Source organism: Gracilinanus agilis, chromosome 3 (assembly GCF_016433145.1).
Source record: "Gracilinanus agilis isolate LMUSP501 chromosome 3, AgileGrace, whole genome shotgun sequence".
NCBI lineage: Eukaryota > Metazoa > Chordata > Mammalia > Didelphimorphia > Didelphidae > Gracilinanus > Gracilinanus agilis.
The window spans coordinates 77,180,465-77,194,730 of record NC_058132.1 but is presented as its reverse complement, the minus strand read 5'-3'; the positions used below and the strand labels follow the sequence as shown (position 1 = coordinate 77,194,730).

Sequence of the window (14,266 nt, the reverse complement as noted above, 5' to 3'; positions counted from 1 at the left end):
GAGGGTTGGAAGAGTGGAGCCGGGGTTGCTTCAATCGTCCATAACAATGATAAAGGCTCCCATTTTGATACTGAACAAAGCACTTTCCTCACAATGAGCGTGAGGCAGGCAGTGCCATCATTAACTCCCATCTAACAGATGGGAAGTCAGAGAAGAGGATGACAGTCCTCAGTTCTTTGGAGGCTGGCATCCTTTCTGGTGCCCCACTTAGAAGACCTTCATGCTGGAATGACCAGGAGGGCTACTGGGCTGCTGGAGGGGCCTGCCTCTCGGGTGCTGTCCGCCGAGGGGCCTGGGCCACACCGTAGGGCACGTGGGCAGCCACTGTGCCCATCTCCTGGGCCCCGGCCACATGGAACATCTGATCATCAAAGAAGATGTGAGGACGAATCTTTTCAAGCAGGGGGCCCTTGGGGGCCCCGGCCAGGAACAGGGCTTCATCTGTCTCCAGCCCCCAGCTGCGTAGGGTCTTCAGGGCACGAGCCCCTGAGCTTGCAGCACTACGTGCCGTCACCAAGTAGGTGCGGATTGGGCATTCGAGCCTCAGGCCCTTGGAGTAAAACTTCTTCTGCAGTCTCCCCAAGGCCTCCAAGAAGCCCTTCAGGGGGCCCTGTGGGGGAGAATATGGAGGTGTCTCTAACCTTTACCTGGCCAGGGCAGGCTGGAGAAGTCCTCCCACTGCCCTGTGAGGAGATAAGAGCTCAGCATGGGGAGGGGATTCAGTATCAGGGATGGGGCTCATTGTAAGGATGAGAGACTCTGTGATGGGCATGAGAGATCAGGGATGGGCACGGGGGTTCAGTGGAGGGATGGGGGAGCTCTGTGACAGGGATGAGACGTCAGTGATGGGCATGGGGGTTCAATATAGGAATAAGAGTTCCATGATGGGGATGGGGCTCAGTGTAAGGATAGGGCTCAGTGATGGGAATGGGGGCTCAGCATGGGAATGGGAACTCTGTGCCAGGGATGGGTTTCATTGTAGGAGTGGGGGGTGCTCAGGGATGGGCATGAGGATTTGTTATAAAGATGGGGGGCTCCATGATAGGGATAAGATGTCAGTGATGGGCACAGGGGTTCAGTATAAGGATGAGAGTTCTGTGATGGGGATTGGGGATAAGGGATCAGTGATGGGGGGGGGCTCAGCAAAGGAATGATGATTCAGTGTCAGGGATGGGTCTCATTGTAAGGGTTGAGGGCTCAGGGATGGGCATGAGGGTCTATTATAAAGATGGGGGGCTCCATGATAGGGATGAGATGTCAGAGATGGGCACGGGGGTTCAATATAAGGATGAGAGTTCTGTGATGGGGACAGAGGTTCAGTGTAAGGGTAGGGCTCAGTGATGGGGATGAGGCCTTAGTGCCAGGGATGGGTCTCGTGGTAGGGATGAGGGGATTCAGAGACGGGAATGAGAAATCAGTGATGGAGACAGAGGCTCAGCATGGGAACAAGGACTTGGTGCCAGTGAGTTTGAGTATGTACCTGAGCCAGGGGCTTGTTCTCATATGTCTTCTCATGTTCGAAGAACATGTCGAGCCCGTGGGCCTTCACAATCTGCTCAGACTCATCAGAGAAGAGGACAGCATCTCCATCGAATGCCACACGAAGCTGACTCTGGGGCACTGCCACGTCCTTGCTGGGGCTGAAGATGGTAGCAGCTGCAATTCCTTTGGGAAGAAACAAAGACATGGTGTGGGACCAATCTCTCTCTGGGCTTGTGCCTTGGCACCTGGCCTTCCCATGCCCAGCCTTTTAGATATCTCTGCTAATCAGCTGGTGAGGCAGAAAGCGCTCTGGGCTAGCCCTGGTCCATTACTGTTCAGTGGAAAGAGATTGCTTCTGGAGTCAGATAATGTGGGTTCAAATCTCACCTCTGATGCTTATTACCAGTATGATCTTGGGCAATTCCTTTAACTTCACTGGGCTTCCGTTTCCTACTCCGGAAAATAATTGTATATCTCTAAATAACTCACCTGCTCCGAGCCTTGGTGTCCTACTATATAAAATGAAGAGGTTGGACTAGACCAGGGCTTCTTAACCTCAGGTCTGTGGATTTTATTTGTTTGTTTTCTTTTTAATACTTTGATCAATATTTTTGGATTTCTTAGTAATCCTTTGCATTTAAAAAACATGATTCTAAGAAGGGTTCCATAGGCTTCACCAGACTGCCCAAGGGGTCCGTAACAAAAAAGGTTGACAAGCCTTAGTCTAGATGGCATTTGAGATCTATTCCGGCTCTGACATGCCCTGAGTCTAAGGTCGTGATCTAATTTTTCAGTCCCAAGAGGAGATACCCAATCTATGCCTTGGACGATGGCCATGGACCAAGAACGGTGGGGCGAGGAGCTGAGCGGAGCCCTCTGCTGCCACAACCACCCAGTATGATTCCAGCCAGCCTGTATCCCTCACCAGGGAAGGCTCCCTTCTTGCTCTCCTGCTGAACGTGCCCTCCTGCCCCTCGGAACCCCAAGTCTGTCCTGCCCTAAAGAACCTGAGTGGAACACAGGGGAATTTTCCCTTCTCTCTAGGCTCTTCCAGTCCAAATGGTGTGCTTTCCCCTTCCTTCCCACACCTCCCTGCCACAGTCCTAAATAAACTGCTCAGAGCCCTGAGTGCCAACATGTTCCAGGGGAAGAAGGGTGCCCCTGGGCAGGATCCTGATGGTCTCCCCACTGCAGAGAAGCCGATGGCTTCCCACATGGCGCAGGCCAACTTCTCTGACCAGAGCTTCCCATAGCCCAGCCCCGACTGTGGTCAGGATCTTGGGGAAATGTGGCAAGAGTTCAACTGGCTTGTGTCTCTGTCACTCTGGGCAGTTCACATTTGGGCCATGCTGAGAGGGCTGGGCGGAGCCGGAGTGGAGGCGGGATGTATTGGGATCATCCTTCCTGGCCAGATGGAGTCTCTGGAAGGACACCTGGTCCCGTGTCCAGACCCTGAGGGCTCCCAGCCCTAGCACAGGCTCACTGCTACTAACAGAGAGGCAGAGGGGAGCTGCTCGTGCCACCCTGGCAGAACAGGGCACCGACTCGCAGAATCCCAGGATGATAGAGATGCGAAGGTCCCCGGAACAGAGAAATGGTCGGAGCTAGGAGGGGCCTTGGGACAGAGACTCCTAAGGGATGGAGGGTCCCCAGAGGCGGGAGGAACCTCAGAACACAGAATATCAGTGCTGGGAGATCCTTAGAGAATTGAAGGGAGCTCAGAACAGAGAATATTAGAACTGAAAGGGGTCTGAGAACACAGAGCTGGAGGAGAACTCGGACAATGTCAGAACCAGAAGGGAACTTTTTTTTTTTTATGAAGAGGGAAATTGAGGGGTAGCTAGGTTGCTCAGTGAGCCAGGCCTAGAGATGGGGGGGGTCCTAGGTTCAAATATGACCTCAGACGTGTCCTAGCTGTGTGACCCCAAGCAAGTCACCAATTGCATAGCTCTTACAGGTCTTCTACTTTGGAACTGATGCGCAGTATTGATTCTAAGATGGAAGATAAGGGATTTAAAAAACCAAATAGGGAAACTGAGGCATATATGTATATATAGGGGAAGGAACTGGGTCCCGTTCCCTCAGCAAGTTTATTTATAGGCATATCCTCAGCGTATTTGCCTTCCTCTGGATCATCCCTCCTGGGCTGTGATGCAAGTGCTGACATTATCCCTTCTAGAGGTTTCTGGTGTCCAGTTCTTTAGACATAGCTGAGAGATCCTGTGCCATCCCCAAGGAGCTCAAGTCCCTGCTGAGATGGAGGATGGGGATGAGAAGAGATGACTGCAGGAGGTTTAGGGACCATAGTTTACACTATACTTTTTTTTAAGCCTTACTTTCCATCTTAGCATCAATACTGTATATTGGCTCCAAGGCAGAAGAGTGGTAAGAGCTAGACAATGGGGATCAAGTGACCTACCCAGAGTCACACAGCTAGGAAGTATCTGAGATCATATTTGAACCCAGATCCTCCTGACTCCAGGCTTGACTCTCTATCCACTGTACTACCTACCTGCCTCTTCTATTGTGTTTGGTTTTCGTGGAAACCAAAAGTTCTACCTCCTGATCCCAGGGATCTTATCCATCTAGGGGTCTCTTTCCTAAGTATAGTTAAGAACAAATCCACAGAGAACCCAAAAGGAATTGGGATCTAGTTGTGACTTTGATATTTATTAGTTGTGTGATTCCAGCCCAAAACCTGGGGGAAGTTACTCCCCCTCAATGAACCTCAGTTTTCTTATCTTTGAAATGGGACTAATGACACATGTATGACCTACCTCTCAGAGATATTGCAAGGGAAATGTTTATTAAGTAGTAAAAAGATATACATAATGCCTCTAGACTTTTGGGATGCCCTATATAAACAGAAGTGACTATTGATATTGGTATTATTTGTCCTCAGCACCCAGGAACACAGATCTGAGCACCTCATTTCAGTCCACATCCCAGAATGTACCCTCCCCACCCAGATTATCATGGTAACCAAGAACCCAACATCTCTCTATATATCTATATAGCAGGTTCTCTCCAGGGCTTTCTTTGTCCTCCTGAGACTTTCTGGTACCCCTACCCAGCCCCTTCCCTGACCCTAGTAGGGTCTAGCCCCCAGACTCACCCTCTCCAATGGCTTCACTCACTTTCTCTGCATCAGAGGACAGGTAGAGGTTGGTGTGGTAGGCCTTCAGATAGCAGATGGGGCTGTTTCCCCCAGTCATGCAGAACCTTTCAATGAACAGATCTAGGGGAAAGGATCAGAGGGGAGACTAAGGTCAGGACAGGTAGCATCAAGCAGGTCTAATCAGTCCTACCTGATTGAGTAAAGTCATGCTTAGAACTCAGGACCTCATGGCCAAATTCAATGGGTGAGTGCCACCATCTTGGCTCTGTTGTTATTTAGCAATTGGTGCTGGGCCCATGGGGAATGGGAACTCAACATGGCTCTGCATTCAGAGTATGCTCAATAAGTGACCAATGATGGGTAAATATCACCTTTCTCCTGATGGTCTCTTCTTCCAAGGTATAGTAGAAAGGGCACAAAGAAAGATTTATGTTCAAAGTCTAGATAACTTAGACAAATTAGATCTTGGACTTTTGGCTAAGATCAAGTGTAGAAAACCTAGATAAATCTAGACAGGTTTACTAGTCCTGTGATCTTGGGTAAGTAACTGCCTTCTTTGGGTTTCCATTTTCTCATCAATAAAATGGGGATATATCAACTGTTATGCCAGTCTCAAAGGGTACATTGGAATGATCCAATGAGACAATAAGGTTGAAAGTACTCTGAAAACATGAATAAACGTTTATAAAATGTGAACTATTATTATTGGATAAGGTTTTGGGGGAAAAGGGTTGGGCCCAGACTGACGAATGTGTAAAGATTAGCCTGCCCTCTTGTCCATCTAGGGAATGGCTTTTAAATGACATGACCAGGGCACTTTGGAGAAATTGTATGCAGTTATTGGGTATTACTATGTGTAACTGTATAACGATGATCTATTATCCAGAGGAGAGGACTATGGGAGAGTCACTGCAGAGAGGCAGATGTAGCTAAGCTAACACAAAAGACTCTGGCACCTTTTCTTTTCCTTTCTTTAAAACTCTTACCTTTTTTCTTAGAATTAATACTTAGAAGAGCAGTAAGGGCTAGACAGTAGGGGTTAAGTGACTTGCCCACACTCATACAGTGTAGGATTTAAATTAATGTCCAATACTCCAAGTGTTATATTTTATAAAGTTTATTGATAATCACCAAAAGTAAAGAAATAAAAAGGTAATTATCTAATAAAATAAGACCACGTGATCAAGTTTTCCTTGCCTGTTTAAAAGACCCACTCCAGGTGGCTTCTGGGTTAAGATGGTGGCAGAGTAGAAGCAGCTGCTTAACCTCTCCTAACTGAAACATATAGGACTCCTCAAGGGGACATAAAAACAAATCCAGATGAATGAAGGGACCCCACAACAGGGTGCAGCATTGAAGGTATGTGGAATCGGGGCATTTCCATGCTAGAAGGGGGTGAAATAGCTCTACTAAAACGTGAGCTGAACAACCCCCACCACCACCACCACCTACAAGGCCAAAGCCAGTGCACAAGAGCTAGAGCAAGTTTGGGGCATCCATAGTGCACAAGAGCTAAAGCAAGTTTGGGGCATCCATTAAGTACTTGATGGTTACCTGGAACCACCAGGGCCTGTTCCTGAGAGCAGCAAGACTTAAGATTCCAAGAGGCTAAAGAACGCATGGACTTTGAACACAGACCCTGAGCGCAGGCATGGTCGCAACTGCAGACACAGATCCTGAGCACAGGCACAGACCTTGGGTGGGGACTCAGTGCAGAGGGGTGCACAACTATGGAAGCAGCGCCCTGAGACTGTTAAAGGAGCTTCAGGCAGAGGAACAAGCAAGGGGACCACCAGGAGGCTTGACCCTGAGAACAACTAGATCTGAGACCTCAGGAGCCCAAAGAGCGCAGACAGACCCTGGGCATGAGGATAAAGCTGAGAGGGCCCTCGGCTAACAATGGCAAGCCAGAGACAAGAACCCCAGAAGAGAAAGATCAAGAAATCTTTAACACTTGACAACTTTTACACAGAAAAAATCCAGACAACAGAGCAAACAGCAGAGGAGAACAAACAAGTAATCCTATCCAAACCTTCCCCCCAAAATGAAAACTGGTCACAAGCTCTTAAAGAGTTCAAATCTGAGATTATGAGAAAGATAGAAGGGATCTAGCAAGAAAATAACAGTTTAAAAGGCAGAATTTCACAATTAGAAAGTGAGGCTCAGAAATCAAATGAATTGATAAGCAAATTGAAGACCAGAAATGACCAGCTGGAAGCCTTGAAGAACCAAACAGACCAGATTCAAAAGGAAAACCAAAAGATTATAGCCAAAAACCAGTCTCTAAAGGCTAGAATCGGGCAATTAGAAAACAATGCCCCCAAATCAAAAGAATTAATAAGCAAATTGGAGACCAAAATCAAACAGCTGGAAAACAGGATAGACCAAATCGAAAAGGAAAATCAAAAGAATATAGCAGAAAACCAGTCTCTAAAGACAAGAATTGGGCAAGTAGGAGTATCTCTCAAGACAAGAAGAACAAATAAAGCAAAGTCAAAAGACTGATAAAATAGAAGGAAACATGAAATATCTCAATGAGAAATTGACAGATCAAGAAAAGAGGTCTAGAAGAAATAATTTGAGAATCATTGGTCTTCCTGAAAAAGCAGAAATTAATAGAAATTTGGACTCCATACTAAAAGAAATTATTCAGCAAAATTGCCCTAAAGTTCTACAACAAGAGGGCAATATAGACATTGAAAGGATCCATAGATCGCTCTCTACACTAAACCCTGAAAAGACAACCCCCAGGAATATAATAGCCAAATTCAAGAGCTTCCAAGTAAAAGAAAAAAATTCACAAAAAGCCAGAAAGAGATAATTCAGATATCAAGGAGCACCAATCAGGATCACACAGGATCTGGCAGCCTCCACACTACAAGACCGCAAGGCTTGGAATATGATATTTAGAAAGGCAAGAGAACTGGGTCTACAACCAAGGATCACCTACCCATCAAAACTGACTATATAGGGGGCAGCTGGGTAGCTCAGTGGAGTGAGAGTCAGGCCTAGAGACAGGAGGTCCTAGGTTCAAACCCGGCCTCAGCCACTTCCCAGCTGTGTGACCCTGGGCAAGTCACTTGACCCCCATTGCCCACCCTTACCACTCTTCCACCTATGAGACAATGCACCAAAGTACAAGAGTTTAAAAAAAAACTGACTATATACTTCCAGGGGAAAGTATGGGCATTCAACAAGATAGAAGATTTCCAAGTATTTGCACAGAAAAGACCAGGACTAAATGGAAAGTTCGATATCCAAGCACAAAAACCAAGAGAAACATGAAAAGGTAAATAAGAAACAGAGGGGAAAGAAAGAAAACTCTTATTTTTAAATCTGCCTCCTTAAGGGCTTCAATAAGATCTAATTATTTGTATTCCTATATGGAGAAATGTTATGTGTAATTCTCTGTAGTGAACTCTATTAACTATTATAGTATCTACTATTATAGTAATTAGAAGAATTATTTACAAGGAGAGGTTGGAGTACTAAATAGTCTAAGATGATAAGGGGGTGGGTGGGAAAGAGGGGGGCGAATAGTAGAGGACACCAAGAGAAACCTGAATGAATAAGAAAAATAGGATATTCTCTTACACGCAAAGAGGGCATGGGAAGGGGAGGGGATGAAGACTATTATAAGAAAGAGAGGAAGAGAGCATTAAAAGGTAATATTTAAACCTTACTCTCAGTGGAATTAACCCTGAGAGGGAAGAGTAGCTATATCCATTGGGAAATAAAATTCTATCTAACCTTACTGAGAAAGTCAGAAGGGATAAACCAAGGGGAGCAGAGGAGTGGGGAGGTCAAAAAAGGGAGGGGAGGAAAAGGGAGAGGGAATTCATTAGGCCTTAAAAATAAAAAGAGGGGAAAAAGAGGGGGTAGAAAGGGTAGTAAATCAAGGGAGGGGACAAGGGTTACTGGTTTAAAACAAATCACTGGTTTAAAAGGAAATAATCTAAGAAGGGGTAGAACTAAGAGAGGATACCAAAATGTTGGGGAATACACAACTGATAATTATAACTCTGAATGTGAATGGGATGACTGATTATACTAAATTAAAAAGCTTTTTGTACAAACAAAAACAATGCAACCAAAATTAGAAGGGAAACAACAAATTGGGAAAAAATCTTTATAACAAAAAACTCTTACAGGGGTCTAATTACTCAAATATACAAGGAGTTAAATCAGTTGCATAAAAAATCAAGCCATTCCCCAATTGATAAATGGGCAAGGGACATGAATAGGCAATTTCAGATAAAGAAATCAAAACTATCAATAAGCACATGAGAAAGTGCTCTAAATCTCTAATGGTTAGAGAAATGCAAGTCAAAGCAATGCTGAGGTATTACCTCACACCTAGCAGATTGGCTAAAATGAGAGAAGGGAAGAGTAATGAATGTTGGAGGGTATGTGGCCAAATTGGGACATTAATGCATTGCTGGTGGAGTTGTGAACTGATCCAACCATTCTGGATGGTAATTTGGAACTATGCTCAAAGGGCTATAAAAGATTGCCTGTGAGCAGCTGGGTAGCTCAGTGGATTGAGAGCCAGGCCTAGAGACAGGAGGTCCTAGGTTCAAATCCGGCCTCAGACACTTCCCAGCTGTGTGACCCTGGGCAAGTCACTTGACCCCCATTGCCTATCCTTACCAGTCTTCCATCTATAAGTCAATACACAGAAGTTAAGGGTTTAAAAAAAAAAACAACTAAAAAAACTAAAAAAAAAACTAAAAAAAAAAAAAAAAAGATTGCCTGCCCTTTGATCCAGCCATACCATTGTTGGGTCTGTACCTCAAAGAGATCATAGATAAACAAACCTGTACGAAAATATTTATAGCCGTTATTTTTGTGGTGGCAAAAAAACTGGAAAATGAGGGTATGCCTTTCTATTGAGGAATGGCTGAACAAACTGTGTTATATGCTGATGATGGAATATTATTGCGCTGAAAGGAGTAATAAACTAGAGGAATTCCATGTGAACTGGAAAGATCTCCAGGAATTGATGCAGAGTGAAAGGAGCAGAGCCAAAAGAACATTGTACACAGAGACCAATACACTGTGGTAAAATGGAATGTAATGGACTTCTGTACTAGCAGCAATGCAATGACCCAGAACAATTCTGAGAGACTTATGGAAAAGAACGCTACCCACATTCAGAGGAAGAACTACAGGAGAGGAAACACAGAAGAAAAGCAACTGCTTGAACACATGGGTTGAGGTGGACATGATTGGGGATGTAGACCCAAAACTACCACACCAATGCAACTATCAACAATTTGGAAATAAGTCGTGATTGATGACACATGTTACAACCAGGGGAAATGCGCATCGGCTATGGGGGGGGAGGAGGAGGTCAGGGGGTAAAGGGGAAAGTAAGAACATGAATCATGTAACCATAATAACTTTTCTAAAAAATAAAAATTATTAAAAAATAAAAATAACACCAGTAAAAAAAATAAAAGACACACTCCAGCAGCTTGCAATCCAGGAGAAGAGAGCTAGAGGCAGGGCTACAGAAAATGTATATCCTCACTATGTCAGCACATAATGTGTGAAGGAGAGTAGGATACTGGGAATAGTAATTTTAGGGTACAGAAATTCTAATTACATAATTGATTGAGGGTTTGCATCCCTTTGTGGTTGCCATAAATGTAAGATTTAAATTAATGTCTAATACTCAAAGTATTATATTTTATAAAGTTTATTAATAATCACTAGAAGTAAAGGAATAAAAAGGTAATTGTCTAACTAAATAAGACCATGTGACCAAGCTTTCTTTGCCTGTTTAAAAGGTAAGCTCCAGCAGCTTGCAATCTAGGAGAAGAGAGAAAGAGGCAGTGCTACACAAAATTTATATCCTCCCTACGTCAGCACGTAATGTGAGAAGGAGAGTGGGGAGCTGGGAATAGTAGTTTTAGGGTACAGAAATTCTAATTGCACAACAGCCAGGAAGTGTCTGAGGCCAGATTTGAACCCAGATTCTCCTAAATCCAAGCCTGGTACTCTATCCACTGCACCACCCAGCTGCCCCTCTGAGACTTTATGTCACTGTCATTGTCAGAGGAAGTCATAGATGGTCACAAGAAAGTAATTTAATTCCCATTTCTGGAGTTTTCATAGCAATTACTTATGCTTGTATAGAGGCTCTAAGGTTTACAAAGCACTTTATATAGTCTTTTATCTCCCTTAAGATGGGTGCTATTATCAGCCTTATTTCACACATGAGGAAACTAAGGCTGAGAGAGAGCATAAATGATTTGCACAGGGTCACCTGGTGAATAAATGTCAGAAACAGGATTTGAATCCAGTCCTGATTCTGAGTCTAAAATTTTACATAGTCGTGATGTCTCTCTAAGACTGAAAGATTTTTTCTTCCCTACTTCATTTTGAGGCATAATTATCCCCATTTTATGGAAGAGAAAACTAAACCCCAGAAAGATTATCATTATCATCATCATTTCGTATTAAATGTTATAAGGCACCCCTCTTCTCAGCTCTTTGACATTCAGTATTTTAAGGACTCTTCTAGCTCTAACATTCTGTGTTCTAAGATCCTTCACAGTTCTGACCTTCTATGGTCTAATATTACCAACAACAAGAAAAAATCACATATATAGGGTACTTTCAAGTTTGCAGAGTACTTTTCTCATAACATTAATTGATTTAAACAGAATAAGTACTATAATCCCCATTTTACAGATGAAGAAACTGAGGTACTGAGGAACTTAGAGACTTGTCCATGATCACACAGCTAGTAAATGTCATGGTTGGATTCAGACCCTGCAAGGGTCTCCTGAATACAAGTCCAATACTTATATCCATGCTGCTGAGGCCCCTTCCAGCTCCAACCTTCAATGTCCTATAATCTTAGGTCACATCTAGAGGTGAATGACATTCCACATTCTATAATCTTAGGTCACCGAATCAACAAACCAAATTCTTTGACAACTTGACAATTTGGCAAATTGGAAGGGACTTCAGGGGCCTGAGTGAGAATCCTCTTTATAAAATCTTCAATAAAACATCAACTAGTATCTGACTAAAGATCACATATAGGGGGAAACCTTTCCATTCAGTGACCAACTTTTGGATAGTCTCCATCAACTTCTAAGCCTTGATGTTCTGAGGTCCTTTCCAGTTTGGATGTCTTGTATGCTATCATCCCTTTCAACTCTGATGTTCTAGATTTCTCGGTTTATTCTAAGGTCCCTTCTGGCCTCTATAATTCCATATTTGCAAAGCAAACCTGGAGAAAAGAGTCTTGAGCCCTCTAACAGTAGGAATCCCCCATCAATGTTCCCTTGAACAGAACATATCCCTAGCCCTAATTCTCTCACACTGTGACCTTAATCCCCATTATTTTTTCTTTCTCAATCATCTAACTCAGAGATGTTTCATCAGCTGCCAGGGGTTCACTGATCACCTCTATCCAGATGATTTCCCAATCTTCAGACAGAATCCTAGACTCTCTTCTGAGCATTGCCAAAAAGCCTCTTCTCACCTGTTTAATCACCGAAAGCCTACTGGACATTCCAATGTCTTTGGCTATCATCTCAAACTCAATATTTCCTTTTTCAAAAATAATATTTTACTTTTCCCAATTGCATGTAAAAACAGATTCAATATTTCCAAAACAAACCTCGTTATTTTCCATGCATATGCACGTATTTACATTCACACATCCAACTGGGATCTTCCTCTGAGCTTCCCTATCTCTGTCAAGGGTGCCATTAATCTTCTAGACACTTGGGGTCACAATCTCAGACTCATCTCAATTCTTCCCTCTCCCTTGGCCCCCATATCCAATCAGTTGCTAATTATTCTTGATTCTATCCCCAGTGCACTCCTTATTTCTATTCCCATGGCCACCATCTTAGTTCAGGCCCTCATCACCTCTAACCTGAACCATTACAACCACCTCCTAATTGGACTTTCATCTTCCTGTTCCTCTCTAATCCATTCTCCACATAGTTGCCAAAACAATCTTCCTAAAAGCACAGGTTTGACAGAATTCCTCCTCCTACTCAAGACATGTTAGTGGTTCCCAAATTTTTCTAGAACATTCCTAAGGTGGTTTAAGGTTGGCATTTAAAACTTTTCACAGTCTGGCCCAAGTCCATCTTTTCAAACACATTGCTCCCTTCTTGCACTCAGTATTCCAACCAAACTCATTTATTTGCTGTTCATTGAACTCAGTCCTTACTATCCCACTCCATTCTTTTGCATGCCTGGATTGCACTCCCTCCTTCCATCTAGCCTCTTAGAATCTCTAGATTCTTTCAAGGCTCCAAGCCCAAGGCATCAGCTATGTATACCTTCCCAATCATTTTTTTTTAAACCCTTGTACTTCGGTGTATTGTCTCATAGGTGGAAGAGTGGTAAGGGTGGGCAATGGGGGTCAAATGACTTGCCCAGGGTCATACAGCTGGGAAGTGGCTGAGGCCGGGTTTGAACCTAGGACCTCCCGTCTCTAGGCCTGACTCTCACTCTACTGAGCTACCCAGCTGCCCCCAATCACTTTTGATTATTATTGCTCTCTCCTTTCTCCTCAAATTATCCCATATATACTTGGTTTTGTGTGATATTTCCTCTTCTTCTAAATCCTTGAGTAGAATGGGTATTAGGACTGATTTTTGTTTTGTTTTTGCATCTTGGTGCCTGTTTACAGCCCCAAGAAGACAGCGGATGCTCAATTGGTTCTTTTTGGATTGGACTAGAGTGGATGGGATGGGGATGAGAGTATGTGGGTGGGTCCCTCACTCTTATACTTACTGTAGTGGTTGATGCTGTTGATAAGTCGAACCCCAACCTGGGCATGGTTGTTGGTCATGAGGACGATGTCGAAGAGGTCCTCGCTGTCAGGATACAGCTCCCGAAGCTGGCTGTTCACAGCCTCCAGAGCCTGGGCAGGGAATGGAGAAATGGCTATAGCCTAGACTAGGGGATCTCCTTGCACCTAAGGAGTTCTTCAGCTTATCTGAGCCTTCCAGAGAAAAGGAAGCCAACCTGCCCACTAAGGTCATAACAGAAATGCAGGACCATTTCAACCATCCCCTTGTCTCATTCTTGCCCTTGTCTCAGTCTGGTCTCACTTGGGAGAATCTCTCATATTCTATTAACAAAGCCTGTAAATTTGCCCCCAGCAAGTGGCACCCAACAACTGACCCTCCCCTCACCTAAAACAAAAGAAAACCCACTCCATCTGTCTATCTATTCTGTCCTGAAAGTGTTTCCATTACCTTCCTCCATCTCCTAATCCAGACAATTTTTATTGTGAATTTTTCCTAAGGTTTGACTCTGAAATTGCAGTCCTTTGATTGGTCTCTCTGCTCTAGTCTTTATTCCCCCTCTCACATATTCGTTAGGCTACAGAAGGGCCTTGTGAATCTGCAGAAAATAAACAAAATGTCCTGCCAGGGGTCACACAAGGATATCTGGGGAAGGAATATCAGAAGATCACTCCTCATTCCCGCTTTCTAGGTCCTCTGGGCATCCATCACAAAGCAGAACCTCTGTGAAGCTTTCCCTAATCTGTGTCCCTCCCCACCTCCCCAGAACAACTTTGTCTGTTTTCCTTCCTTCCTTCCTTCCTTCCTTCCTTCCTTCCTTCCTTCCTTCCTTCCTTCCTTCCTTCCTTCCTTCCTTCCTTCCTTCCTTCCTTCCTTC

General features: G+C 44.2%; 1 protein-coding gene across 1 annotated transcript in view; it reads right to left on the bottom strand.

The window, feature by feature from the left end:
* Positions 1 to 241: 241 nt before the first annotated feature.
* Positions 242 to 14,266, bottom strand: part of NT5C1A (5'-nucleotidase, cytosolic IA) — a 24,786-nt gene continuing 10,761 nt past the window's right edge. Inside the window, exons 3-6 of the mRNA XM_044671463.1 lie at positions 13,373 to 13,502; positions 4,598 to 4,720; positions 1,481 to 1,665; positions 242 to 610 (exon numbers count right to left, since the gene is read on the bottom strand). Coding sequence (XP_044527398.1) covers positions 242 to 610; positions 1,481 to 1,665; positions 4,598 to 4,720; positions 13,373 to 13,502 — 807 coding nt within the window. The remainder of the gene's footprint in view (positions 611 to 1,480; positions 1,666 to 4,597; positions 4,721 to 13,372; positions 13,503 to 14,266) is intronic.